Source organism: Papaver somniferum, chromosome 5 (assembly GCF_003573695.1).
Source record: "Papaver somniferum cultivar HN1 chromosome 5, ASM357369v1, whole genome shotgun sequence".
NCBI lineage: Eukaryota > Viridiplantae > Streptophyta > Magnoliopsida > Ranunculales > Papaveraceae > Papaver > Papaver somniferum.
In genome coordinates, this window is record NC_039362.1 from 141,682,258 (window position 1) to 141,709,822 (window position 27,565).

At 40.6% G+C, this 27,565-nt stretch overlaps 2 protein-coding genes and 1 long non-coding RNA gene across 4 annotated transcripts; all 3 read left to right on the forward strand.

Moving 5' to 3' along the window:
• Positions 1 to 10,204: 10,204 nt before the first annotated feature.
• LOC113279742 (pentatricopeptide repeat-containing protein At1g64100-like) lies at positions 10,205 to 11,221 on the forward strand. The gene is made up of 3 exons (XM_026528413.1): positions 10,205 to 10,485; positions 10,582 to 10,710; positions 10,855 to 11,221. Exons 1-3 carry the CDS (start codon positions 10,205 to 10,207, stop codon positions 11,219 to 11,221), a joined length of 777 nt encoding a protein of 258 aa, XP_026384198.1.
• Positions 11,222 to 11,350: 129 nt separating this feature from the next.
• On the forward strand, positions 11,351 to 12,037 carry LOC113279743 (pentatricopeptide repeat-containing protein At1g09900-like). Its single transcript, XM_026528414.1, has one exon. It carries the CDS (start codon positions 11,351 to 11,353, stop codon positions 12,035 to 12,037), a length of 687 nt encoding a protein of 228 aa, XP_026384199.1.
• Positions 12,038 to 13,354: 1,317 nt separating this feature from the next.
• On the forward strand, positions 13,355 to 15,846 carry LOC113282978. 2 transcript variants are annotated; one of them, XR_003327274.1, is made up of 3 exons: positions 13,355 to 14,015; positions 14,607 to 15,058; positions 15,233 to 15,846. It is a non-coding gene; the product is annotated as an uncharacterized LOC113282978 (long non-coding RNA). The 2 variants fall into 2 exon arrangements; XR_003327275.1 differs by lacking the exon at positions 14,607 to 15,058 and having other exon boundaries at positions 13,357 to 14,015.
• Positions 15,847 to 27,565: the final 11,719 nt, after the last annotated feature.

Consider the following 27,565-nt stretch of genomic DNA (forward strand, 5'->3'; position numbering starts at 1 on the left):
TGATTCGGTAATGGTGGTGTTGCCTGGATATCTTCTAGGTTTCCATGCTGGTAAATTCATAGCCATATCTTACAATCCCGACCGTACGGCTCATCAAGTTGGTTTCTATCAGGGATCCCCTCAAAGGTTTCCTCCTCCGAAAAGTACTGATGCCTCAGATATCATAGCTAGTTTCAACCGCTATGTCTTCAAAGGACCAGTGCGCCTAGCTGATAGAGGAATCAACTTCTCATTCAAACATCCCCTTCAAGATCGATCCTCCGGAGTTAATGAGGGTGCTCATAATTGTCAGCTTTCGATGCGGCGCCGGGATTTGAACTTTCCACTGCGGGAACCAGTTCCCCCTAAGGAGTTGTCTTACAAGGATATTAAAGTATTGCATGCGTCAGGAAGGATTAAGCTTGATGATGTTGTAGCGATGGCACATCGTCTCGCTTCAGGTATCAAAGGACGCTCCTTGGAACCTGTCTTGACTTCTTGGGATCCTCCAGAGGGTTGTGATCCTATTCAGCCAAAGAAAGAGGCGAAATTTCAAGTCGAAAGCCTCCCCGCCTGAATGTCTCCAAACCCTCTTCGAGTCCTCTGGCGACTCAGGTATGGCTGAATCATTACTTTATTCCCTCCCTTTTTTTGACCCGACCCATGCACTGATGGGAGAACGTTTCGACCATGTTCCCAGGGTGCTCCACTTTCTACTCGCATGGGGTGGAAGGCCCTTTCATATACGATGGAAGAGCATTTGAACATGCCTCAGCATGAATGGACCGAGAAGAGTCTTTCTAAGAAGGCCAAGCGTGAGGCGACCAAATTTTTAGATCCCCCTCTGCGCCCTAGTTCCTCTGCTAACGTTTCCCTTTTACAATATGAGAATCCTCGCCATAGGAGCGTGTCACAGTCTCCTCAGGACATTGTAAGGAGTCCCACTCCTTCTTTTGCAGATCAGTTGCATAATCTAGGGATCAGCTTGTCCGATGGTGGTGGATGGGTTTCGCCACGTCTTAAAGTGATATCTGCCTTCCCTCCTCGGGCGCAGACCGTTCGTGCTCGAGGTGAAATTCATGGGTCCCCTAATGCTGTGTTGGAGTCAATGAGTCCATCTGGGTCTGGCCGGTCGGTGTTTGGCGGGTCCTCATCCCACGTGGCGTTTCCTACTGGTGGTTTCCAAGGTAGCCAGATTACTCTTGTCTTGCGTTTGTGAATATTTCTCCCTCTCCTCCTTATTTTGTTATAAATCATCGGGTTTTGTTCATCATGTTCTCACTTTCGTATTTTCAGGCACACCTAGCGGTCCAAGCTCGTCATCTGGTTCTTCGGTATCCCGCGACAAAGATATCAATACCTCTCAGCGCCAAGTCGCGTCTAAGATTTTTTTTTTATTTTTTTTGTTGTTGTTAATAACTGGCTTTATTGTCAGGCTATGGATAGTAACCGCAAGGGAGGGAGCAAACCTGAAACCCCCGGAACTGATGTCGGTCGTAGCATAACTTGTCCTCGTAAAGATGGCGGCGGATCTCAAGCGAACGTGGAGCTACCCGATGCCCCAGCAGAAGTCTCTCACACTGATACAGGCGTGGGGCTCCAATTCCCCTTAGTGGTGGAGGCCGCTATCGCTGGGGTCGACCCTTCCACTCATACTCTGGTTTATGGGTTTTGGGTTCCGACTCCTTTCACTGCTGCGTACAAGGATATTGTCGAGCGTACTTGTGTCCATATGGTCAGTGTTGGACTGGATATGAGGACGCTGTGTTATATGACCAAAAATATATTAAAGGTTTCCGATGAGCTTAATAAGGTGGGGGATGGTCCCATTTTTGCATCTAAGATTAGCAGCTGGGAAGCGTTTGTGCGGACATCCACCAACTTGAAGTTTCCAATAGGTTGGATAGAGGCATTGTTAGTGCAGGTGAAGACTCGTAAAGACCCTCGTGTTCAACTTACCACTCGCGTAACCAAACTCGAGGAAGAATTGAATAATTTCTCTGGGATGACCAAGCAGGGGGGAGAGGTTCTGTACCAGCTTCTTACCCAGGTAGGGGCGGCGAGCGATGAGGTGCTTCGTGCAGAAGATGCAGAGAAGGGTGCCCGAGATGCTCTTGAGCAGGAACAATAAGAACTGTCTTCTCTTCAATCAATATGATGCACTCTTTTATTTTTATCTTATGAAAAATTTCATCTTGTCAGACCAATCTATTTTTAAGTCGGGTTGTTGTATTGCTTCTCTTTTGTTTTAGACTCTTTAACATTTGTTTGAGTTGATGGCAGTTTAATCTTTTGATTGTGCGTGTTTCCTACTCTGCATTGTTATTTGTTGTTCGTAAACCTCAAGCCATAGCTGGTTGTCGTCTATCTATTTCTGAGTGGGTTTTCCCTTCTTATAGCGATTTCCGCACTTGTTCTCTATTTTGATATCCCTGGTGAATTGAAGCGCTTGCTCCGAGGGAGTTGGCTTCTCAAGCAGCGCACATGGACAAGATGCACATGATTTATCATGGTCGAGAGGATACGCTAGATGCTACTCGCAAATCAAAGGTTCCCAGCGAAATCAAGGGGCTCGCTGGATTGGATAATGAGGCCGATTATGTATTGGCTACTGTTGTTGATCAGTGTGAGGAAGAGATTTTAATGGTGCAGTCCGTAGGTGCAAGCGTTGGCCATTGTCGTGTGTTACTATCAAATGATGAATGACGTACGACGCGCATATCCCTCCCCGTCTTCCTTATTTTTTTTGGTTAGGAGGGCGGGATATATGTTAGACGCGCCTGGGAGGGAGGGATGTATGTGGAACGTGCCTACTTCTCTTATCTCTTTTTTTTTTAACTAGGGGAGGGGGCGGGGTATATGTCGAACGCGCCTACTCCCCCCTATGTTTATTCTTAACAGGAAACTGGGAGGGCGGGGTGTGTGTAAAACGCGCCTACTCCCCCCTTTATTTTTTTATCGACAGGGGACTGGGTGGGGGGTGGGGGGATAATATGAAAGAGCCTATTCCTTTTCCTCTCCTTTTTTCTGCTGCTCGAAACGTTGTTATTTGTCAGTTGAGTGGGTTCCATTGGCGTTCCCATTACTTTAGTGAATCGATCCAATCGTCATTGACATTCTGCAATATTTTGTCGGTCGATCGGGTGCCCTTGGCATTCCTGCAACCTTTTGTCAGTCGATCGGTCGTCATTAACGTTCCACGACCTTTTTTTAGTCGATCAGGCGCCATTGGCTTTCCACAACCTTTTGTCGGTCGATCGGACGTCATTAACGTTCTGCAACCTTTTTTCAGTCGATCGGGGGCCATTGGCTTTCCCACAACCTTTTGTCATTCGATCGGACGTCATTAACGTTCCACAACTTTTTGTCAGCCGATCGGACGTCATTAACGTTCCGCGGCTTTTTGTCAGTCGATCGGGCGCCATTGACTTTCCCGCAACCTTTTGTCAGTCGATCGGACTTCCTTAACGTTCCGCAACCTTTTGTCAGTCGATCAGACGTCATTAACGTCCCGCAACCTCTTTTTTTTGAGAAAGATATCACAAATTATATATGTATATATGTATATATATTATTATTATTATTGTATATATATACCCATTGTTTGCTATCTCGTTCTTACATTCAACTCATCGGCTTTCTTCATTCTGAATGACGCGGGAAAGGGTCTCGTTCGATCATTTGTCTTGTTGCCTCCAGCCCTCCAGACTCGTGTTTCCTTTCGAATATGCTTCTTATTGCGAGACACTCCAATGTCGGATGTCCCACTCTCTTATGATAATGGCAATACCTTGCAGCGTCTTTATTCATTTTATTGACATCCACCACTGTCGGTGGAAATTGAACCTCACCCTCGGCTACCCATTGATTGAGGAGCCGAACAGTCTGTTCTCTTCCATATGGTAGTAGAGGATGAGACGATCTCGAATCCCTTCTGATCCATCCGTTTTTCCTTTGGGGGAGGTCTCCTCCTTGTTGTCGGCTTCCGCTTCCCTCTTTGTTGTTAGGCTTGTGGGGGATTACGGATGTGGTACTTACAGTATGGCGCCAGTTAACATCTGCGGGTAACTCTTCCATGCAGTTGACGATTCTTTCAGCAGTTTCCTCTAGTTCGACGAAGGTTTGAAATTTGAAGTTGATCAAACTCCCTTTGAAGGACTGAATCATTCCTCGTACACATATTTCCATGAGTGGTTATTAACTAATGTCTTCATGACAATCTAGTGTCGTTCGTCGTAACCTTGCTATATATGTCTCTATTTCTTCACCTATCCTCTGTCCGCTTATGCTCAGGTCTATGGACGTAACTTTCTGCTTGGCTGAATAGAATTTTCCCATAAATATCGAGTACATAATGGGCCAAGAATCTATGCTTTCTTCTTTTAAGTTATCGTACCAAGTGAAGGCTGTTCCTGCCAGTGATTTGGGGAATTCCCTTAAACACAGTTTCTCGTCGGGAATTCTATCATTCATGGCTGAGAGAAAACGGCTGACATGTTCCCGCGTGTTTCCGTGTCCATCGTAAGTTTTAAATTTTGGAGAAACATAGCCCTCGGGGTACTGATATTCCCGAATACTCAAGGGATATGGGTTTTTTGTTTGCTGGTGGTTATCTTTCTTCCCGATATGATACATATGCTCCAGGTACTCCGCCATTTTCTCTTGTGTGATTACTGCAGCCTCGGTATTTTGGTGTTTTTACGCTTCGGTTGCTTTCCTAGGAGCGCTTTGGCCTGCAATCAGGGCTTGGGATATCCATTCTTCCAATGCTTGCTTCTTTTGTAATCGCTCTTCTAATTCTTTCTGAATACCTTGCATGCCCGGGATTACCGGTCTTGATTGTCGAACCATTTGTGCATCTTCTTTGCGCGTGGCAATTTGGTGGGCGTCTTCAGATCGTTGGTCTGCGTTTTGATGTGGTGTTTATTCCTTGTTATCCCCTTCTTCTATGATGACCTCGTCGAGGTCAACAGGGTGGTTAGTTGATTGATTTCTTACCGCGCCAAGGTTACTGTTATTTGGCTGCATCATGATAGACTAGACACGAGTCTCCGGGTGTGGTCGCCAAATGTTAATATCGGAATTCTCGTTAGGTTCTACCCGTCCTAGTCTATCAAGATGACTTCCCTTTTCTTAGAATGGTATGAGAGAGAGCCCCCGCCTTTCCATTGTACCCTGTCCTTTCTTATATAGACTTTTCAAAAACCCCTTCTCTTTATGACATCTTGTCATGTGTCCTAAACCTCCTTAATTACTACTAATGTCATCCCTTTTCTAATATAATCTCCTTCTTCCTTGTTAATTCTTTCATTGTCCCTTCCAACTCAGGGATACTTCTTTGGTGGACTTCGGCCTTAGTCCCCATGTTCCATGTGTGGCCTTTTTCCTTTTTGGGGCACCCTAGCCTGGTTAAGGGGAATCATTTTTCATGTATCAACAATATGCCAGCTTGAGTTTTGGCCAAATGTAAAGCCAGTTAGTCGAGTCGGAATTTTAAAAGAGACTTTCTGCGGAAGTTACATATATTTGTGATACAATCATTACTTGAATCATACACGAAACTTATTTAGCTGAGAAATCCAAGTGTATTACATTTCAAGGAAATATTGGTTGGATGTACCCAAATCTTGATCCTGAAATATCAAACTCTACGAAGAAGTTTAAATTAAACACACCAATAACAATGGAAGTTTTAGGATATAAACCTCCATCGATGAATGCCAAACAAGTGACATCTCCTCCGGTCCATGTCATTTCACCGGTTCTCAGTTCATTTTTGGGGAAAATGAAAGCAACCCCGGGTGGCACCTTGTCTCCCTCTAACACAAAATCAGGTAACGTGGATGACTTATAACATGTGCCAAAAGGCGCAACAGGAGGAACCATAGTGACATTCATGGATTTAGCCCATTTGATATGAACCTTTGTGACGGCCTTATAGATTGATGTCTGTAGGATAGTATAAGGAGCTTGAAAGTCGATTTTTGTTCCTCCAACTCCGGTTATCTTGTTCATGGAAAGTAACCTTTTGTCGACTATCGGTACTGTTTCACCGTGTATTTTGATTGAAATAACATCAATGAAATATTCTTCACTCAATTTTAGGTTAACCAAGAGTGGGGTGTAAGTTAAGTATCCCTGCTTAAAATCAAGATAAGAAGGAAACGCGTAAACATAAGGTCCACCCCCAAAATAAATCTTGTTATTGCGATCAGATGATCCAAATCCTGATCCAAAATCCAGAGCAAATATACGAGAAAATCGAAATCCATCTGAAAGCTGTGAAATGAAAGAAAGAACAGATGAACGTCCTAGACCGGCCACTCCTTGAGCACCTTTAGCAAGTCCTTGTAATAAGTATTCACCAGAAGTGGCACAACCGAACGCAAACCGGCGAGGTGTAACAATAGTAGCAGGAGGAGCAGGTACATCCAAGAACCTGAACCCGTCATTAGATTTAACAGTAACCAAATCTGTAATTAACTCACCGTATCCGACAGCTTTAGTTACTGGATTGCTTGTGCGAATGCTACACGCATCGTTATGGCACCAGGTTTTATGAGGCTCAGTGGCACTGCACGATACGCACTTGATGGGTTTGCTAGCTAGTGCACATTTGGATGAAGTGCACTTGACTGGTTTGTACGACGATGATATGTAGCCTTGGTCACAACGGAGCCAAGGTAAGTTTCACGGGGGCTAGAGGAGTACCTTGGTTGATATTGATAACATACTGGCGGGTTAATGGATCTCTCTCAGTATCAAACACTATACTGGTAGGTCTAGAAGTAGGGGAAAGAGTGGGGGGAGGTGATTGAGCATCGGAAAAGGAAAGTAAGAAAAAAAAAGATGCAGGATAGGAATAGAAAATTGAATAATACAAGAACCAGAAGAAGAATTCATGAGATTTAGAAGATGATCAGTATGTATGTGTGATTGTGGATGAGTATTAACTAGCCAGGAATGACTTTCATTTATAGTCATCGTGATGCATCTTAATGCCTTGGCAAATGGGTATATTCTATTCATTTTGGATGCAATTTGTTAGAAGTTTATGCATAATTAATCCAATGCCATATTTTTGGCTTTCATTTGATAATTGGTACTTCTCAGATGGGTTAGTTCAGAGTGTACGTACGTTCTTGTTGAAAAAATAAAAGAGAAATTAAAAGATAGTAAAAAGAGTCTGGTTTTACCACGAAGCTCTGTCTAGTGTCTTCACTTAAGAAAAGATGAGTTTGGCACAACTCAGCACAAGGGAAATCAGCAAATTTTATTTATTTATTTATTTTTCTTTTATGAAAAGGGAGATCGTAGAAAGGGAGGAATGTACGAATAATTTACCAGAGGTGTAAAAATAAGTAGGTCAACGCCACCGTTGTAAAAACCTATGTTACAATGAATAACAGACTAAATTTTGGGTTTATGCATCGTTTCTGCACGACCGTCATTTTAGACAATCGCAAAAGCGAACAGACACATGATAAGTGGGTCCGACCCTCTAGAGATAACAGGAAGGCCATTTTTAGTAACTGTTTGTGTCTGCACAGTTTTGACTTTGTCCATTTGGACAGTTTGTTTTAAAAATTCTAAGGTATTAGAAAAAATTAAAATTTAGGTTCAGATTATTTTTTCATTAATGTTTTAACTAATTTATTGTTTATTGCACAAGGATTACGGTAGCAACTACTCAGTGGTATGACATTTGTGGAAAGAAAAGAACAACAGGGCCCTAAAGATAATACAAAAAATCTTAACGAACCGTGTGAAAAACAATACAAAAATCGGCTGTCTCACAAATCTTCCCATGGTGGGGCCCAAAAAAGGCCCTTTTAATTTTAAAGAGGTATGGGACCCGCTCCCATGTGAGGATGGTTTTCGTGTGGTTTTTTCGCCGGGTTCGTTTAGAATCATGGAAGATATTAAGGAAATTTGTTTACTTGTAAAACAGAATTGGGTGACGTGGATTGTCCCATAAGGATGTATCGAAGGATTCGACTATGAAGTCATTTTTATGGGGAGACTGTCTTGCATGTTTAAGACTCGATTTTACTCCCTTGGCTCGCAATTATCTTGTACAAATTTTCTTTTTAATATAACCTTTTTAAGAAAGTTTACGAACAAATGTAAAGCCAATCGATCGATTTCAGAATTTTAAACCAGTCCGTTTGGAAAGTACATATTTCCCTGTGATATGACTATTACTTGAATCAATTAAGTGACACATGATATTGAATCATCAACACACGTAATTTTAATTAGCTGAGAAATTAATACAAGTGGAGTAGTTTTCAAGGAAACAATGGTTGCACAAACCCAAATCTTGATCTTGAAATATCAAACTCTACAAAGAAGTTCAAATTATACTCACCAATAACAATGGAAGTCCTAGGATTTAAACCTCCATCAATAAATGCCAAACAACTGGCATCCGTCCCTTCAATCCATACTGTGTCACTGATAGTTCTCAGTTCATTTTTGGGAAACATGAAAGTGATACTGGGTGGCACCGAGTCTCCCTCCAGAGGCCAACTAGGTATTGTGGATACATTATAGCATGTACGAAAGGGTGCAACAGGAGGAACCATAGTAATATTCATAGATTTAGCCCATTTGATATGAACCTTCGTAATGCCCTTGTAGATTGATGTCTGTAGAATAGTGTAAGGAATTTGAAAGTCTACTTTCGTTCCTCCAACTCCGGTTGTCTTGTTAATGGACAACAATCTTTTATCGATTATTGGTACCGTTTCACCGTGTATCTTGATTGATCTGACGTCAATGAAATAATCTTCACTAATTTTTGGGTTAATCAAGAGTTGGGTGTAAGATAAGTAATACCGCCTCAAATCATTATCATAAGGATACGAGTAGACATAAGGTCCACCACCAAAGAAGATCTTACCATCTGTGCTACGTGATCCAAAATCCAGAGAAAATATACGAGGAAATCGAAACCCAGCTGAAAACTGTGAAACTAGAGAAAGACCAGATGAACGTCCTAGACCAGCCACCCCTTGAGCACCTTTAGCAAGTCCATGTAAGGAATTACTAGTAGTTGCACACCCGGAAGCAAACCGGCGAGGCGGAACAATCAGAGCAGGTTTCTCTGACAACCATTCATTAGAATTAACAGTGACAAAATCTGTGATTAGCTCACCAGGTACGACAGCCTGAGTTACTGGGTTGCTTGTAAGAATGGTACAAGCATTTTTATGGCACCAAGTGTTATGAGGCGCAGTGCCACTGCACAATGCGCATTTGATAGATTTGCTAGCTAGTGCACATTTGGATGACGTGCACTTGACTGGTTTGTACGTTGATGACGTGTAGCCTTCGTCACAACGGAGCCAAGGTAACTTTCCCCCGAGATCGAGGACTAGTTTTATTTCAGCCAAAGGAGTTCCTTGGTTAATATTGATGATGTATTGGCGGGTTAATGGATCTCTCTCAGTATCGAAGACTATACTGGTAGGTCTAGCAGCAGCAGGGGATGGTAATTGAGCATCGGAGACAGAAATAAAGAAGAAAAGAAGCAGCAGATGAAGAAGAAAAAACTGAATAATAATACAAGAACTAAAAGGAGAAGTCATGGGATTTGGAAGATTATCAGTAGGTGTGATTGTGGATGAGTACTAACTAGCTAGGCATGAGTTTTATTTATAGCCATCTCGATCTTGATGCTTCTTAATGCTTTCGCAAATGGCTATATTCTATTCATTAGTATGATGCAATTTGCTAGAAGTTTATCCATAAGTAGTACTCGTGAGCTTGGGTAATTAAAGAGCACATGCATGTGTTCTCGTTGAAAACAGCACTTCGCGCCATAGGGGATTGCGCTACTGATCAACGTTCAACGTCGAAATTACATCTGCTCTAACAATTGGTAATAAATAACTTACTTTCCTGCCTTCAGATCGTACCCTTTAGATTTTCTGGAGATCACGTCGGTTACTGACATATTGAGATACTGTGTAATTAATTTCCCCGGCGGAAATGGAAATTCCGCTGCTATGTACGAGCATAGTGGATGAACGAACCTTATTCAGTGCTCACCAAACAAGACCTTAGCTGGAAAGTCAAATTTGAGAAGTCACGTGGATTTTATCGAAACAAAATGCAACTTTGCCGTTGGAGCATGCATATGTGTACCTCCTCCCATATCGCCGGTCGACGTATTTGAAAGAGTCACGAAGCTCTGTCTTTCCTCGAGAGTAAGGAAAAGATGAAGTTGGGACCAAACAAATCGGTGATTACAAGAGTCATCTCCAGTTATTCTTATCATCATCTTCATAATCATTCAGGGGCTTACTATAATAATGGAGTAACAAAACTTGAGCGTTTTGTAAGGGATGAATGTAATGCAGGGAGGATTAAGAAGCTTGATGATGGTTTGAGATACTTTGATCAGTTGATTTTGGAAAGCCCATTGCCATCTAACGTTACTTTCTGTCATTTGTTAGGTTCATTATCCAAAATCAAGTGTTATTCAGATGTCATTATGTTGTATAAGAAGATGAGTTTGGTTGGAGTACAACCCAATATTTTTACATTCACCATTTTGATTAAATGCTGCTGTGAATTAGGCAAAATGAATCACAGGTTTTGTTTGCTCGGAGAGATTATTAAAAGAGGCTATCATCCTAACGTTATCACTTTCGGTACACTGATTAAAGGGTTGTGTCAACAAGGAAAGATTGATTCTGCATTCCAAGTGTTTGGTAAAATGAGGTATTCAACCTAATGCGGTTACATGTAATATTCTTATACATGGGCTATGTACAACCGGTAAAGTCAGTCTTGCTCTTCAGCTAAAAAACAAAATGGGGAAATGGAACTGCAGACCTACTGTTGTGTCATACTGTGCGATTATAGATACACTTCGCAAAGGATGTTTAGTTATGAAGCTTTGGTTCTCTTCTCCGAGATGCTTAGAGATTCAGATGTTGTCCCAGTTGTTGTTTACAATTCTTTGATTAATGGTCTTTGCAGTTCGGGAAGGTTCAAGGAGGCAGAGAGATTCTTCCAAGAGATGGCTGATAGGGGAATCTCTGCGAATGTAAAGACATATAGTTGTATGATTGATGGTCACTGCCTACGCGGTCACTGGGAAGAAGCAAGAAGATATTTCGATGAAATGATGGATCGGGGGATTTCACCAGATATAGTAACCTTTAATATATTGATAGATTCACATTGTAAAGATGGGATGACGAAAGATGCTTGGGCTTGTTTAAACTGATGGACAAGATAAACATAAAATCACATCAGATCTCTTATACCTCGATGATCGCTGGTTTTTGTTTGACAGGTCGTCTGCAAGAAACGGTTGAACTGTTTGACTCGATGGTAGATAGGGGCGTTGAGCCAAATGAAATCAGCTACACTGTTAATTGATGGGTATTGCAAGAATCGTAAGTTGGGTGAAGCTATGCAGCTATTCAGCAAAATGAAACAAAACGGAGTGAAACCCACTATAGTTCCTTACACCATAGTATTAAGGGGACTATACCAAGATGGGAGAATGAAGACTGCACAGAGGTTTCTTGATGAGATGCAATCTTTTGGTCTTCGTCCAAACGAAGTTACATACTGTACAATGTTAGACGGTCTTTGCAAGAATGGAAAAATGGACGAGGCAATGAAATTGTTTGAATCCATGGAGGGTGGTATCTTAGCCAATGTTGCAATGTACAATGTTCTCATTCATAGTTTTTGTCGGGCTGGCCAGATGGAAGACGCGAGAAAAGTGTTTCATGAGATTCCCAGAAAAGGATTAGTTCATGATGTGGTAACATATACTACATTGATGTCTAGCCTCTTTCATAACAAGATGTTATTGGAGGCTAAAAATTTAATCATCGAAATGGAAAACAAAGGTTGTTTACCAGATGTTAGAGCATATGATACTATCATCAAAGGCTTTCTTGAAGGAAAGAAGACGGACAAGGCATTGCAATTTCTCTGCAAGATGCGTGGAAGAAACTTTGTACCCAGTGATTCTGTGGTTATTTTGTTATTAAACACTCTCTTAGCAGATGAGCTAAAAAACCTTTAGTTTTTCGCCAAATCCTGTAACTGTTGAGGTAGTAAACAATTTAAATCTCTATCAGTATCACCATATTTGGATGAGGTTTGTTTACTTGCAGCTTTTTATTCCTGTGATTATAAAAATTTGGAATTTGTGTAGCCTCGTATAGTTTGTTGTTGGTCTTCGATGTTTTCTTATTCTTTCTCTTTTTTTACTAGTTCACAAGATTTCTGCATTCCTATCATAGGATATACTTCTACATGAAATGCAACACAAGATAGGTTCTGTAGTCTGTTCTTTTATTTATCATTCAGTTCAACTTCATTCATGAAAACAATGCTTAAATCTTACGCTTTTGCAGAAAACTGTCAGGTGGGAAATGCAAGGTTAACCAGGCTGGTGCGACGGTTAGAGATGTTGGCATGTTGCTATAATACAATGGGGTTTTGCTTAATAGGTACAACTTTATTGTGATACTTGTCGTCATTGGCGTCAAATGAAGTCTTTCTGCTGTAGTCTCTTCACGAATTTTCAAATAGGATATTTGAGTCAACATTCGCAATCATAGTTAGTAACAGCTATTTTCCGTGAGTAACCAAAAAGCTGGAAAGAGTAAATTGGTCTTTAGAGAATTACTTCCCAATGCACATCCATTTGTGCAGAGAACACCTAAATTCTTAAAGTTCGTAACCACCAAAAATGTCTATTCCATCAACATTTTGAAAGTTTGCATTAAAATTTTGAGTTGAATGCATATTTACAAGGAAACCAATCAATTTTGTCTTCAACTGATTGCCAATGAATCTGTAGAATCTTCACCCTGGCAGCTAAAAAGCAATTCTGAATCATTTTTTATATAGATGACCTGCAATTGCTTGATTCTGGCGGAGTAATGATAGAAATTGTGTTGACAGTCTTCTCTTAATAACCCATTGGAGCTACATCACCGTCTACGTCAGACAGTGAGTATTTGCTAGGATTAGCAAGTTGCTTGGCACGATTCATTCTTAGACGATTTCAGCCCAATACAACTTGTTCAGCTAAGTGAGCTGAATGTGTGTACCTGTGTTTAGCCTTGAAATCTGACTCATGAGCATTTTATATCAGTTCCAACAACACTTTTTTATTTCATTCGCAATAAATTGTGCATGAGCCATCACACAAAAGTTGCATGTACTAATTGGGCCGACAGAGCGAAGCAAGGGAGACCTTAAGTTATATATGGTGATTTTGTGTCTAGTCGGATAAAAAAGATTGGATTTGGTGTAACCAAAAAGGACGCAGATGTAATTTTTAAAAACAAAAACGAGTTAGAGGTCCTGAGGTCGAAACCCAGGACCAGCAACACCGCCAAAAGATAAGGCTTTTTGCTTTACATTTATTTCGGTCATTCCCCAGCGACACTTCTTCTTCTTCTTTTGGTGGGAGGTTTCAGAGATCTGTTCTTGGATTTGTGAAAGTGGAAGGAAGGTTTGATCGAGATTTTGATACATCAGGTAATGGTGATAGGATTAACGACATAAATTGAGGATAGGGTTTTGATGTATTGAATTGAGAAATTACAGAAGAATAAAAGGGGATCTTGATTTTCGATTTTGGTTAAGACCATGAAGAAGATTGAACTGTTTTTGAGTTCACGAAGTGTTGTCTATGAATTCTAGGGTATGAATCTGATGAATTTTTAGAAGACGGAGGAGCTTCTCAACAACCATGTCAGCGAAACAGGGAGAAGAACTAGAAATTAGGGTTTCTGAGTGACATAGAAAGAGGATGTGTGCAGCGAAATAATGGGGGAAAAGATGAAATTGAATGTGGGTTAAGCTGAATTCGAGCTTAGATTTGATTTAGGAAGAAGAATTTGAATGAGGAGGAGAGATTTAGGAGAGAAGCTTGTTCTTGTTTCTGTAGTAAGCATTACAATGGCGATTTGTAGTAGAATCATCAAGAAATCTGCATCTTCAATAGCAAATAGGAATGGCAAGGTGATGATGATGATCTCGATAAGGTTGGTTTTTTCTTTTCTTTCTTTTTCACTCATTTTTTATTATTATATGATGTTATTGATTTTCAATTCACGGATTCTAGGTTTCACATTTTATGATCACATTGCCCAAATATTGAATTTCGATTTAGTAGAATGATTTGCTTCTTTGATTCATTTGGACCCAAGTTATTATACTTTTGCAACTTGCACAGAACATGAGTTGGGTACTTGCTAATTGAATATGAAGTAGATTTTCCTTGATACATTTTGTCTAACAGCTTGTAGACTGGGCAATTAGGCAAAAAAACTTATTTAATCAGAGTAAAGGTGTGAAAGTTGTTAAATTTGAATTCTTTTAATGGATTTGTTTTTTTGTTGGTGGATTTGGTTACTGAAATACGGGCCTTTTCATTGATTAGTGAAATAGGGAGTTAAGCTTTAGCAATTGTAGTAGTAGAGACTAGGATTGATCTTGCTTTTACAAGCTGCTTTGAGACGTAAAACCCCAACTCTGAACTCCAAGTAGGTGTCTGTTGATTTTGCCCTCTTTTATTGCTTCCCATGATTTATTTTGTTTGTTTGCATTGCCTTTGTTTCTATGAACAAACAAAGAACGGTTTCGGGAAACAAAGGCACAATCAGGATGTTGGGTCAAAAACAAAAGAAATGCGTAGAACGAAGAGCCAAGGTTGCGGTTTTATGTCAGAGTAATGTTGATAGCATGGAAAAACGGAAATGAAGTACATGTTAAAGACTGTAAACTTTTGTACTTCCCTTTTAGTTTTCTTCTGTAAATATACTTCCTTCACAATTTGATGTGTATAGTATAATGTTTCTTATTTCCCTTGTATGTTGGATTTAATAAATTGCACAAACGGGGTTTAGTTTTTCCTTTCCTGTGTATCTGGGGCGGGTCTTTTTGTACTTTAATGGCTTTACTTCTTTCTAGGCTTCACGTTTTGCCGTGACATACTTCCATTACGATTAGATTGAAGATTACTTTTGTCTTCAAATAAACTGTCATCAAGAATGTTAGTATAACTGAGAAGAAGTGCGAAAATCTTGTAAGTGCTACATGCCTTTATGTTTTTTGGTAGGCCAGGGAACCAATTGCTTCTCTGGAGCAGACTGCTCACGAAAGACCTAACTTCAAGTTAAATTTTGATTCCTAAAATGCTATCATCATGTTGCATTTTCTATGTCGTGTAATATTGATTTTTATCGCTTCTGTGTTGAAGGGACTTGGATGAGCAGAGTGCAACAAGCTTATAACGAGTAAAATTGATGGAGTTAATGTTGCTGCCATGGTTTGAGCAGCTACAGATGATGGTGCAGGTGAATGGAGATAGGTGAACCTGAACTATAGCCGTGGAATTGAATCAAGGAAGAAAGATTAGGTCACAGGGTTGAAATTATGAAAACTGTTTGGTGTATTGGGTTGGAAACTTAACAAAAAAACAGCCATAACTCGGCCGGGTTCCGATTCAGGCGAGTTGATCCGACGATCCAGTTATAGAACTCAGATGGACTTGGACCTATTTACTGGGCTTGACTCATAGGTCGTTTGAGGATTGGATTTTGGCCGTGAGCTAAATTTAGAACTTGGCAACAGTATAAGAGCAGATACCTCTCTACGGAGATTTTTTATTTCATTTTTTTGTAAACTCGGTCATTTCGCTTTACAAATTTATAAGTCCAGCACAGTGCCATTATAAAAGAACTAAATCGTGAGTACAAAATTTAGTTGTGCACCAATTTTTTCGATGGGCCGTCCACCGTGGCAGCGGTCAACTAGTTTATTTACGGTTGATCATATTTTTGTTAATGTACAAATGTGATATTTTGGTTAACAGTTATTATGGTGAAAGAGTTGTAACGAAGAAAGAAAGAAGTTGAAGTTCATATAGTTCTATTATGATTAAAGAATGAGATGGTGGAGAAAACTGAGAAACATATTTTATGGATAAAGGAAAGCGTGCGGTATCTGAGAAACATATTTATGGATAAAGGAAAGCGTGCGGTATCATAGGGCTAATCAGTTATACGTAAAATAGATGGCTTTCATTTCCTCTTAATTTGATTATTATTATTTAGTTTTATTTTACTTTTGGCTTTTCTTAACCTTTTCACTTTTACAGAGTTTCTTTTTTAAAAATTGATTTTTATGGATCTTCTTTCGTATCTTTACATTGTTTCTTGAGATAAGAATTCTACTATTTGAATCATACGATCAATATCGCAACTTTTTCTATTCTAAACTTCTATATTGTCCTTTGCATGTATTGATCTTTCAATCAACTACCTTCTGATTCATTTTTTATATGATTTCTAACGGTTATCTTTTTTTAATCTCTTTTAGGTTCTGAGTTGAAGCACTTTTTGGATTTGCCTACAGACATATAAAGTGGTTTTGCTTATCTGTATCACCATCAATATCATACCTTTATTTGATTCTCATTTTAGAATCTCTAAATCACACTTTCGTTAGTTGTTTCTCCGAGAAGATCCAAAATTCACTTTCTGTAAATCTTCACCTCGACTTCCCATATTTATTCTATTTTATTTGCACGCTCATGTCTAACACACTTCTAGTCATCTTAACTCTAGACCTACCCCTATAACCTCAATCCCATTCTCTCAAGCTTTGTACAAGTGTAACACATTCACCATGCAGTTTTTCGGTAGGATTAAATTGTTAACCATGTTTCTCTTTCTCCTTCATCTTCTTTTACTAAGTAGCATCATCTCCAACTCTTTCTCCTTCATCTTCTTTTACTAAGTAGTGTCATTTCCAAAACACTCAGTTCTTACATGGAGAACCAAGTTACAGAGGTTCAGCAAGTCATTGGAAAGAAGCTCTCTTTCAAAAAGGCTTAAAGATTTAAAACAACCTATACTGTCAACTGAAGATTTAATTCAAGGAGCCAATCTATGGAAATTTTGCTTCTTAGACAAAGTGTGTCCTTGCAAGGATTATACAGTAGCTTAGTTAGATAAGGAGCTCAAAAAACTATGGATCAAGAGTAAAGACATCTATATCAAGAAGGAAGAAGAGGAAGATTGTTACATGATCAAATTCTACTCTCAGGAGAAATATGATATTGTCCTCAAACTCAGGCCATGGTTTGTAGAGGGAGACTTACTAGTAATGGAACCGTGGAACCCTAGTATTCCAAAAAGTAGTGTAGACCTTACGAAACAACTTCTCTGGATGAGATTATACAACATGTAACCGGTGTTTGCTAACCCTCCAATCGTAACAAGCATAGCATCAGCAATGAGTGAAGTTATAAAGTTAGATACTCCTGATTGTATTTTTCCTGAAGGTAAGGTGCAAAAATTAAAAGTTCTTTTAAATGTAAGATATCCTTTAAGCAGGGATTTTGGAAGACAAACGTTGTTGGTGAACAAGTGTGGATCAGGCTCTTTTATGAAAAATAACCATTTAAACTTTGAGGGTACTGCTACACGATTGACCACAAAGATTAGGAGTGTGAAACTATAGCAAACTTCTTATTGAATCGACAAAAAGGTTATCTATCTTCAAGTTCAATTCTTGAACCTCCCTCTAGGAATAACCTGACACTAGAGTTGTCAAAATAAGCAATAGTAGGGCCTCGCGAACGATAATGGAACAAGAGAATGAACATGCATCTAATGCAACTAATGATCGGATGCATGCAATAAATGAGACTCAGGAAATAGCGGCGCAACATCAAGTACAAGAAAATCTCATTAACTCATGTTATCCTGCACAAGTTTATTCACAAATGATGACCTGTACTAATGAACAAAACAGATGTTGAATCATGGAGTCAACTCGCTAACTCGTACTGAGGCGGCTGCAACTCTGAGATGTAATCAGCAAGGTATGATTCAAATAAATTTTAATAGAGGAAGAGATAAGGATGTTATTGACCATAGACATGGAAAGAGAATTAGAATTGAGGAAGGCGGTCCTAGTAATTCTCAGGGTGTAGATCCATTACGTACCCTCTCCAGAAATCAATATGGAACCTTCAAACATTTTGGATTACACTTCCAATATCATCTTTAATCGGGATAATTTCATGGGTAATAACAATACAAATGCGGAGGAGGGAATGGATCCAAATTTTCTCATAAATTACTTGGTTATGGGGGATTTCGATGTCACTTTCGGTAATTACAATATGAATAATTTAGATCTAGATTCCATCCATCCAACTCGTTGTTTCAAAGAGCCAATTCAAAGCTTAATTGAACATTTTGAAAAACCCTCTCAATCTATTCAGAATTCCTCAATTCAGATTGATCATTCCAATGAAAACACTCTGATTGTTAGTGACAGTCAGACCGAATCGCCTAACTCCATTCCTTCTTATCATGGGACAGTGTCTGAGCAAAACTACTCAAAGAGGTTCAAAGGAAAATCTTAAAGTGTGGATAATCAGGTAATATTTTTCCCTATTGCTCAATATATATACTGCTTCATTCAATTTTCTTGCATATCTTCATTTTCTACTTCTTAAAATTTTAATCCTAGTTTCCTTTTCACAATTAAAATTCTTAGCTGCAATGTTCAGGGCTTTGCATCAAAAGAAAATAGAGATCACCTAGCAGACATCATTACACAACATAACCCAGATATAATCTTTCTTGTTGAAACTAAAATTAAAGAATATACAGCAAAACTATTAACAAGGCCATATTGTTATCCAAATTCTTTATTTTTCATCCCAATAGGATTGTCTGGTGGCATCATTCTTCTTTGGAAAAATGGTTCTCCATGTGATGTAGTGTGCTCTCAGGAAAACATGATTCACTTATTAATCAAATTAAATCGTTCAAAAGAAGAATGGATTCTTTATCGCATCTATGGATCAACTCATAATCATTTGAAAAAAGTGCAATGGGATTTTATAAAAAACCTCAGTCAAAATGTTTCCTGATCTTGAGTGATTTTAGGTGACCTCAATGTTCACATAAACTTAAATGTCCAATCCTCGGATCAAACATCAATAAACAATTGGGTCTCCTCTACTATTGATGCATCTTATGGATTTGGGATTTGTAGGTAACAAATTTACTTGGTCTAATAGATCAAATGGTAAGGGTTATAAAAGGTCAAGACTAGATATGGCTCTTCACATTGCTCATCGGCAGATAGAGTGTCCATACTCTACACTGCTTCATTTACCTTTCTTAGGCTCAGATCACTATCCTATCCTCTTAGTGACAGAAGCAGATTGTAGAAGACCCAAAGACTGCTGAAAATTCTACAAATGTTGGATAAGAGATCCTTCTTGTGCTCAAATTATTTCTAGCTCATGGTCATCTCAATCCATTTCTTGCTCAGAAAAAAGTATTCAGAAGAAACCCTCTTTTACAAGAGAAAACTTATCTAGATGGAAGAGAAAGAAATTTGGTCAATATAGAACATCATTTACATCAATTGAAGAAGCACTTGTCTCATCTGCAATCATTGTCATTCAATGAACAGATAATTCACCAAATAGATTACACCATCAATAATATAAATTATTGGACAAGTATTGAAGTTGAATTCTGGCAGCAAAAATCTTGTGATCAATGGGTCAAAGAAGCTGATAATAACACTTCTGACTTCTACGCTTTTGCGAATAGAATGAAAGCTAGATATAAGATAGTTTCATTAAAAGACTCAAATGGAAGATGGTTTCATCCAAGAGATGATTTAGCAAACCTTATTACCAATCACTTTTCGCAAATATCAACTGAAAAAATGGGGGTACAACAACCACACCCAATATTTCGTTTCGGCAATCTGTATGGACTAACTCCAATATAATTCCAAGAGAATCAACTAGACAATCAGACCCAATCACGGAAATTTTATCCAAGAGTTATATCTATCTTTCTCAATGTAATCACCAAATCAAATAGATTGAATCTGCGAGCCTTATTATTGTGAGAAACAACTTGCACGGTACCAAAGACCAATTTTCAAGTGTCAATCAATTTCATTCAACAACCAAAGGTTGGATTTACCAATTGATTGAACTACGCACAACCTGTGATATTTCAATTATATAAATATATATAATGTGGAAAACAAATAACACAGACACCAGAAGTTTTGGTAACAAGGAAACTGCAAATGCAGAAAAACCCCGGGACCTAGTCTAGATTTGAACACCGCATTGTATTAAGCCTCTACAGAAACTATCAAACTACAAGTTAACTTCGGACTGGAATGTAGTTGAGACCTAACCAATCTCACACTGATCAAAGTACAGTCACTTACGCATCTTCAATCTCAGAAAGACTCTGCGCACGTGATTCCCTTAGTTGATCTCACCCACAACTAAGAGTTGTTACGACCCAAAGTCGAAGACTTTATAAACAACTATGTCTCCCACATAAAAGTCTATTATGATAGATAAATCTCTGTCCCACAGAAATACCTACGAAGTTTTTGTTCCGTGTTTTGATAAATCAAGGTGAACATGAACCAATTGATAATCCGGTCTTATATTCCCGAAGAACAGCCTAAAAATATCAATCACCTCACAATAACTTAACTATATGGTAGTAGAACAAGTTATTGCGGAATCACAGAATGAGAAGAAGAGCTTTGTGATTAATTTTTATATCTTACCTATAGGAGATAAATCTCGAGCAAATCCTAGAGAAGATAGTACTCAATACGATAGAACAAGTAAGATCAGAACACGCAACTACAGAGAAAATAGTTGGGTATGGCTTCAGAATCCCCATAAAGTCTTTAAGTCGTTAACATGTAATGGTTTTAGGAAAAACCTAGGTTAAAGGAGAATCGACTCTAGTGCAACTAGTATCACACAGAAGGTGTGGGGATTAGTTTTCCCAGTTGCTAGAGTTCTCCCCTATATAGTCTTCAAATCAGGGTTTGATAACTTTGTGACAAAGCAATCAATATTCACCGTTGGATGAAACCTGATTTAAGATTCAAGCTAATATCTTTCTACCATTAGATGGTCTTAGATTGTTACATACAAATGAAATATACCTTCATTTAGATATGGGTAACCGTACCTAAAAGTGTATATTGAGTTGGCTCAATAACAGTTAACCGAAGTTAGCCATATAAACACTTTTGTGTTAACCATGTTCATCTTAACACTTCTAGATCAAATGATACTCAAACGAATCTAATTGTGTTACTCATAGATTTGTTCAATTGTTTATATTCTCATCGAAGTATCCAAGACACAATTAAAAAAAAAATCGGATTGATTCAAAAGAATCAGTTCATGAACATTTAACCACGATTTGTAAAGATTGCATTCCTTAATATATCTAAATGAATTCGTTCATGAGTATGAAAACATAGTTAACCGATTTTAGAACTTGATCACATAATTTTACAAACGGGTACGCAAACTTAAGTTCCGGACTTTGGTCACGTCCGACAGTTTGCAAATGGGTACACATATTGTCGTTCCAGACCGAACTCAGGTGAATAAGTTTGCAAACGGGTAAGCAAACTTAGTTCCCGGACTTTAACAGTTAAAACCATTTGCATACGGGTATGCACACTTGGTTCCCGGACCTGAATCATTCTTGCAACAGTTTGCATACGGGTACGCATACTGTGCTATATCCATACAATGATTAATTGTTCTAAACTACCATTTCAATCGTTGAAACATTATTAGAAGACTACAATAGCTGTCTCACACAAACTATTAGCTTATAAGCAATTTTCAAGTGACCGAATGATCAATACGAAACATTCCGAGTCTACATCAACTGATTGTCTCACACAAATCATTTAAGATATTACCAGGTGATTTTCACATGATCATCTTTTGACTTTCGTCAAGAATAATGATAAACGTAGTTAAAGAAAAAGCTATCCAACACATATTTCGAGAAAGATATAAGCGAGTTCAACTCAGCTCGAAATATCAAATGTGTATAATGTTCTTTGAGAGTGAAAACGGTTTCTGCTGATTTCGGTAATTTCGTGTGTGTGGATGAGAAACGAGTTTAAACCATAAATAATGTACTGTAAGGGAGTACTTTGATTCGAGAGATCAATCTGTACAAATCCGGCCTAAACCAAGAAATGGTCGTTCCAGACTTGTTTCGGTCATAAAGTGAAGGAGAAGGGTTGGTCTTAGGGAGGGAAGCGAAGAGAGTGTTGAGACCAGAATAGTTGATTCTGGAAGAGTAGTTGTTTGACGACTTGTATCAGAAAGTGAAATGCTAGCAAATTGGAAAGCTAACAAGTGATTTATGAGTGTTGTGTTATCCTGACCAAAACATGTTCTTTGGTGGAAGTAGGTGAGACCTATTTATACAAGTCACAACGAAACGTACCCTGGTCTCATAAGAAGTGGAAACAGTTGAGTAAATGGAAGAAAGCGGTAACGGGTAACGCCTGGAATTGATGTTTCCATAATGAAGGAAACGTTTCACTATTACTTCTTGTATTTACTAACCAACTCACTCTTATGACACTTTCTTGTAACAGGCGTAGTGTACGCTGCACGCTGTAAACTGCCAGACCAATACCCTGATGAGCATCCTCCAGTTTGTGACATGCTTTGATGTCTCAAGTGTTTTCGTGGAAAACGTATAGCATGTTGCTATTGTTTGGCAAGTTAAGATTGAGAGGCTTTCCGGTTCGATGGAGACCTTCGACGGCCGAGATTTTGCATCTTGAGAGGAAAGTTAGCCGTTGATTGTCGTAACCTTTCGTTTGGCATCCAGCGGCATGGAGGCGTGGTCGGCATGGCTTTGGCAGGTTTTAGGCGCGGGTAAAATTATGGTTTTGGCATAAACCGTGATGTTTGGCCTTGGGACGGAAGTTTCCACGCGTTAGGTGGATAACTTGTACGGCTGAGATTTGCATCTCAGAAGGAAGGGTAGCCGTTGATTGTTTCAACCCTCCGTTTGGCAGCCACCGGCATGTGGTAGGGCCAGCATGGCTTTGTCATGTTATAGGCGCGACCAAAATTAGGGTTTTGTCATAAAACGTGATGTTTGGCATGGGGCCGGAAGTTGCCACGGGTTAGGTGGCGAACTTGTACGGCCGAGATTCGCATATCAGAAGGAAGGATAGTCGTTGATTGTTGTAACCCTCCGTTTGGCAGCCAGCGGCATGGTGGTAGGGTCAGCATGGCTTTGGCATGTTTTAGGCGCGGCCAAAATTAGGGTTTTGACATAAACCGTAATGTTTTGCCTTGAGGCCGGAAGTTTCCATGAGTTAGGTGGCTAACTTGTACGGCTAAGATTTGCATCTCAGAAGGAAGGGTAGTCGTTAATTGTTGCAACCCTCCGTTTGGCAGCCAACGGCATGGTGGTAGGGCCGGCCTGGCTTTGGCATGTTTTAGGCGCGGTTAAAATTAGGGTTTTTGCATAAACCGTGATGTTTGGCCTTGGGCCGGAAGTTTCCACGCGTTAGGTGGCGAACTTGTATGGCTGAGATTTGCATCTCAAAAGGAAGGATAGTTGTTGATTGTTTCAACCCTGCATTTGACATCCAGCGACATACTGGTAGGGCCGGCATGGCTTTGGCATGTTTTAGGCGCGGCCAAAATTAGGGTTTTGGCATAAACCTTGATGTTTGGCCTTGGGCCGGAAGTTTCCACGCGTTAGGTGGCGAACTTGTACGGCTGAGATTTGCATCTCAGAAGGAAGGGTAGTCGTTGATTGTTTCAACCCTCCGTTTGTCAGCCAGCGGCATGGTGGTAGGGCCGGCCTGGCTTTGGCATGTTTTAGGCGGGGCCAAAATTAGGGTTTTGGCATAAACTTTGATGTTTGGCCTTGGGCCGGAAGTTTCCACGCGGTAGGTGGAAAACTTGTACGGCTGAGATTTTCATCTCAAAAGGAAGGATAGTCGTTGATTGTTGCAACCCTCCGTTTGGCAGCCAGCGGCATGGTGGTAGGGCCGTCATGGCTTTGGCATGTTTTAGGCGCGGCCAAAATTAGGATTTTTGCATAAACCGTGATGGTTTCCCTTGGGCCGGAAGTTTCCACGCATTAGGTGCGAACTGGTACGACTGAGATTTGCATCTCAGAAGGAAGGATAGTAGTTGATTGTTGCAACCCTCCTTTTGGCATCCAGGGGGACGGTGGTAGGGCCGACATGGATTTGGCATGTTTTAGGCGCTGCCAAAATTAGGGTTTTGGCATAAACCGTGATGTTTGGCCTTGGGCCGGAAATTTCCACGCGTTAGGTAGCGAACTTGTACGGTTGAGATTTGCATCTCAGAAGGAAGGGTAGCCGTTGATTGTTGCAACCCTCCGTTTGTCAGCCAGCGGCATGGTGGTAGGGCCGGCCTGGCTTTGGCATGTTTTAGGCGCGGCCAAAATTAGGGTTTTGGCATAAACCTTGATATTTGGCCTTGGGCCGGAAGTTGCCACACGTTAGGTGGCAAAATTGTACGGCTGAGATTTGCATCTCAGAAGGAAGGATAGCCGTTGATTGTTGCAACCCTCCGTTTGGCAGCCAGCGGCATGGTTATAGGGCTGGCATCGCTTTGGCATATTTTTAGGCGCGACCAAAATTAGGGTTTTGGCATAAACCGCGACGTTTGGCCTTGGGCCGGAAGTTTCCACGCGTTAGGTGGTGAACTTGTACGGCTGAGATTTGCATCTCATAAGGAAGGGTAGTCGTTGATTGTTGCAACCCTCCGTTTGGCAGCCAGCGGCATGGTGGTAGGGCCGGCATGGCTTTGGCATGTTCTGGGCGCGGCAAAAATTGGGTTTTGGCATAAACCGCGATGTTTGGCCTTGGGACGGAAGTTTCCACGCGTTAGTTAGCGAACTTGTACGGCTGAGAATTGCATCTCAGGAGGAAGGGTAGCCGTTGAATGTTGCAACCCTTCGTTTGGCAGCCAGCGACATGGTGGTAGGGCCGGCATGGCTTTGGCATGTTTTAAGCGCGGCTAAAATTAGGGTTTTGGCATAAACCATGATGTTTGTACTTGGACCGGAAGTTTCCACGCGTTAGGTGGCGAACTTCTACGGCTGAGATTTGCATCTCAGAAGGAAGGGTAGACGTTGATTGTTGCAACCCTCCGTTTGGCAGCCAGCGGCATAGTGGTAGGGACAGCCTGGCTTTGGCATGTTTTAGGCGCGGCCAAAATTAGGGTTTTGGCATAAACCGTGATGTTTGGCCTTGGGACGGAAGTTACTACGCCTAAGGTGGCGAACTTGTACGGCTGATATTTGCATCTCAGAAGGAAGGTTAGCCGTTGATGGTTGCAACCCTCCGTTTGGCATCCAGCGGCATGGTGGTAGGGTCGGCATGGCTTTCGCATGTTTTATACGCGGCCAAAATTACGGTTTTGGCATAAACCGTGATGTTTGGCCTTGGGCCGGAAGTTTCCACTTATTAGGTGGCGAACTTGTACGGCTGAGATTTGCATCTCAGAAGGAATGGTAGTTGTTGATTGTTGCAACCCTCCGTTTGGCAGCCAGCGGCATGGTGGTAAGGCCGGCATGGCTTTGGCATGTTCTAGGCGCGACCAAAATTAGAGTTTTGGCATAAACCATGATGTTTGGCCTTGGGACGGAAGTTTCCACGCGTTAGGTGGCGAACTTGTACGGCTGAGATTTGCATCTCAGAAGGATGGGTAGTCGTTGATTGTTGCAACCCTCTGTTTGGCAGCCAGCGACATGGTGGTAGGGCCTGCATGGTTTGGCATGTTTTAGGCGCGACCAAAATTATAGTTTTGGCATAAACCGTGATGTTTGTCCTTGGGCCGGAAGTTTCCACGCGTTAGGTGGCGAACTTGTACCGCTGAGATTTGTATCTCAGAAGGAAGGGTAGTCATTGATTGTTGCAACCCTCCGTTTGGCAGCAGCGACATGGTGGTAGGGCCGACATGGCTTTGGCACAGTGGTGCGGACGGCATGGTTGGCATGCCTTGAAGCCGAGATCTATCCGGCATGGCATGCCTTTGGCACAGTGGCGCAGCTGGCATGGTCGGCATGCTTTGGCACGGAGATGTGGCTGGCATGCACAGTGGTGCGGCTGGCATGGGTAGCATGCTTTGGCACGGAGATGTGGCTGGCATGGCATGCCTTTGGCACAGTGGTGCAGCTGGCATGATTTGGCGCGGATATGTGGATGGCATGGTTGGCATGCTTTGGCGCAGAGATGTGGCTGGCACGGCATTCCTTTGGCACAGTGGTGCGGCTGGCATGGTTGGCATGGCTTGGCGCGGAGATGTGGCTGTCATTGTATGCCTTTGGCACAGTGGTGCGGCTGGTATGGTTGGCATGCCTTAGCGCGGAGATGTGGCTTGCATGGCATGCCTTTGGCACAATGGTGAGGCTGGCATGGTTGGCATGCTTTGGTGTGGAGATGTGGCTGGCATGGCATGCCTTTGGCACAGTGGTGCGGCTGGCATGGTTGTCATGCTTTGGCGCGGAGATGATGCCGTCCAATACTGAGGGTTCTGCCGTGGAACATGGCACATATATAAAAAAAGGTACCCTGGTAAATTTCTCACAGACGTATTTAAAGGCTCAATAAATGCGCTAGTGGAGAAATTAGTACTCAAGTTCTGTTTCTTTTCAGAGTGATGTCAGTGTTTGACTAAGGTTTTACGATTTTAAACCTAAGCTAAAAACCACCATCAACAAATGTAAAGTCTATACAGTTACATGACTTAGTCTTAATAGGAGATATAATAGAATAGACTTCTGAGTGATAGATGAGTTCAAGTCTCCACATACCTTTTGTTGATGAAGTTCCTCCGAGCTCCCCTTAGTAGATCTTCGTCTTCAATCGATAAACTCCGTGAAGTCTAAAGCTCAACTACACATAGGTATAAGTAGACTAGAAATCAAGACTTATAGTTTTTACAACTAAACTTGACAAACAATCTTGAGATAGCAACGCTTGCGATTTCGACCGAGCAATGCTCTAACAGCAACCACTACTAATCCTTTAATTCAAGATTCTTCCTTTGATCATATACAAAAAATAATTACTTCTTCAGATAATGAAACCTCATGAGAATACCAGATAAAGAAGAAATTTATGTTGTGGTTAAAAGCTTGCCTAGTTGGTACTCTCCAGGGCCAGATGGCTTCCTAGCTGGTTTCTTTCAAACTCAATGGGATACAATAAGAGATGATATTACCAATATGGTGAGGGATTTCTTTAGATCTAGGAAATTACCTTCTCATTTAAATCAAACTTCCATTTGTCTAATTCCAAATCCCAATATCCATCAACACCCAGTGATTACATACCTATTGGTCTCTGTAATAATTCTTACAAAATCATCTCAAAGTTGTTGGTTACAAGGATGAAAAATATTATGGATAGGGTGATTTCTCCTGTCCAAGTAGCTTATGTCCTAAAAAGATTCATAAATGATAATATAATAACAGCTCATGATATGATTCACTCAACGAAGAGATCCAAATCGAAAAAGGAAATATAGCTTTAAAACTAGATATGTCCAAGGCTTTTGATCGCCTAGAATAGACATTTCTAGATCAAATGCTTCAGTCTCTGGGTTTCTGCATGGAATGGGGGGAATTAATTCATCAATGCACCTCGACAACTCAAATATCTATAAGGCTTAATGGAAGCTCTTGTG

What these genes read in the sequence shown, in the direction of transcription:
- LOC113279742 (XM_026528413.1), top strand. Translation starts at nt 10,205, where the DNA reads ATGAAGTTGGGACCAAACAAATCGGTGATTACAAGAGTCATCTCCAGT. An exon ending in TATTCAGATGTCATTATGTT is followed by an intron (nt 10,486 to 10,581) that starts GTATAAGAAGAT and finishes AATGAATCACAG; the next exon opens with GTTTTGTTTGCTCGGAGAGA. An exon ending in CAAGTGTTTGGTAAAATGAG is followed by an intron (nt 10,711 to 10,854) that starts GTATTCAACCTA and finishes GTGCGATTATAG; the next exon opens with ATACACTTCGCAAAGGATGT.
- LOC113279743 (XM_026528414.1), top strand. Translation starts at nt 11,351, where the DNA reads ATGAAATCAGCTACACTGTTAATTGATGGGTATTGCAAGAATCGTAAG.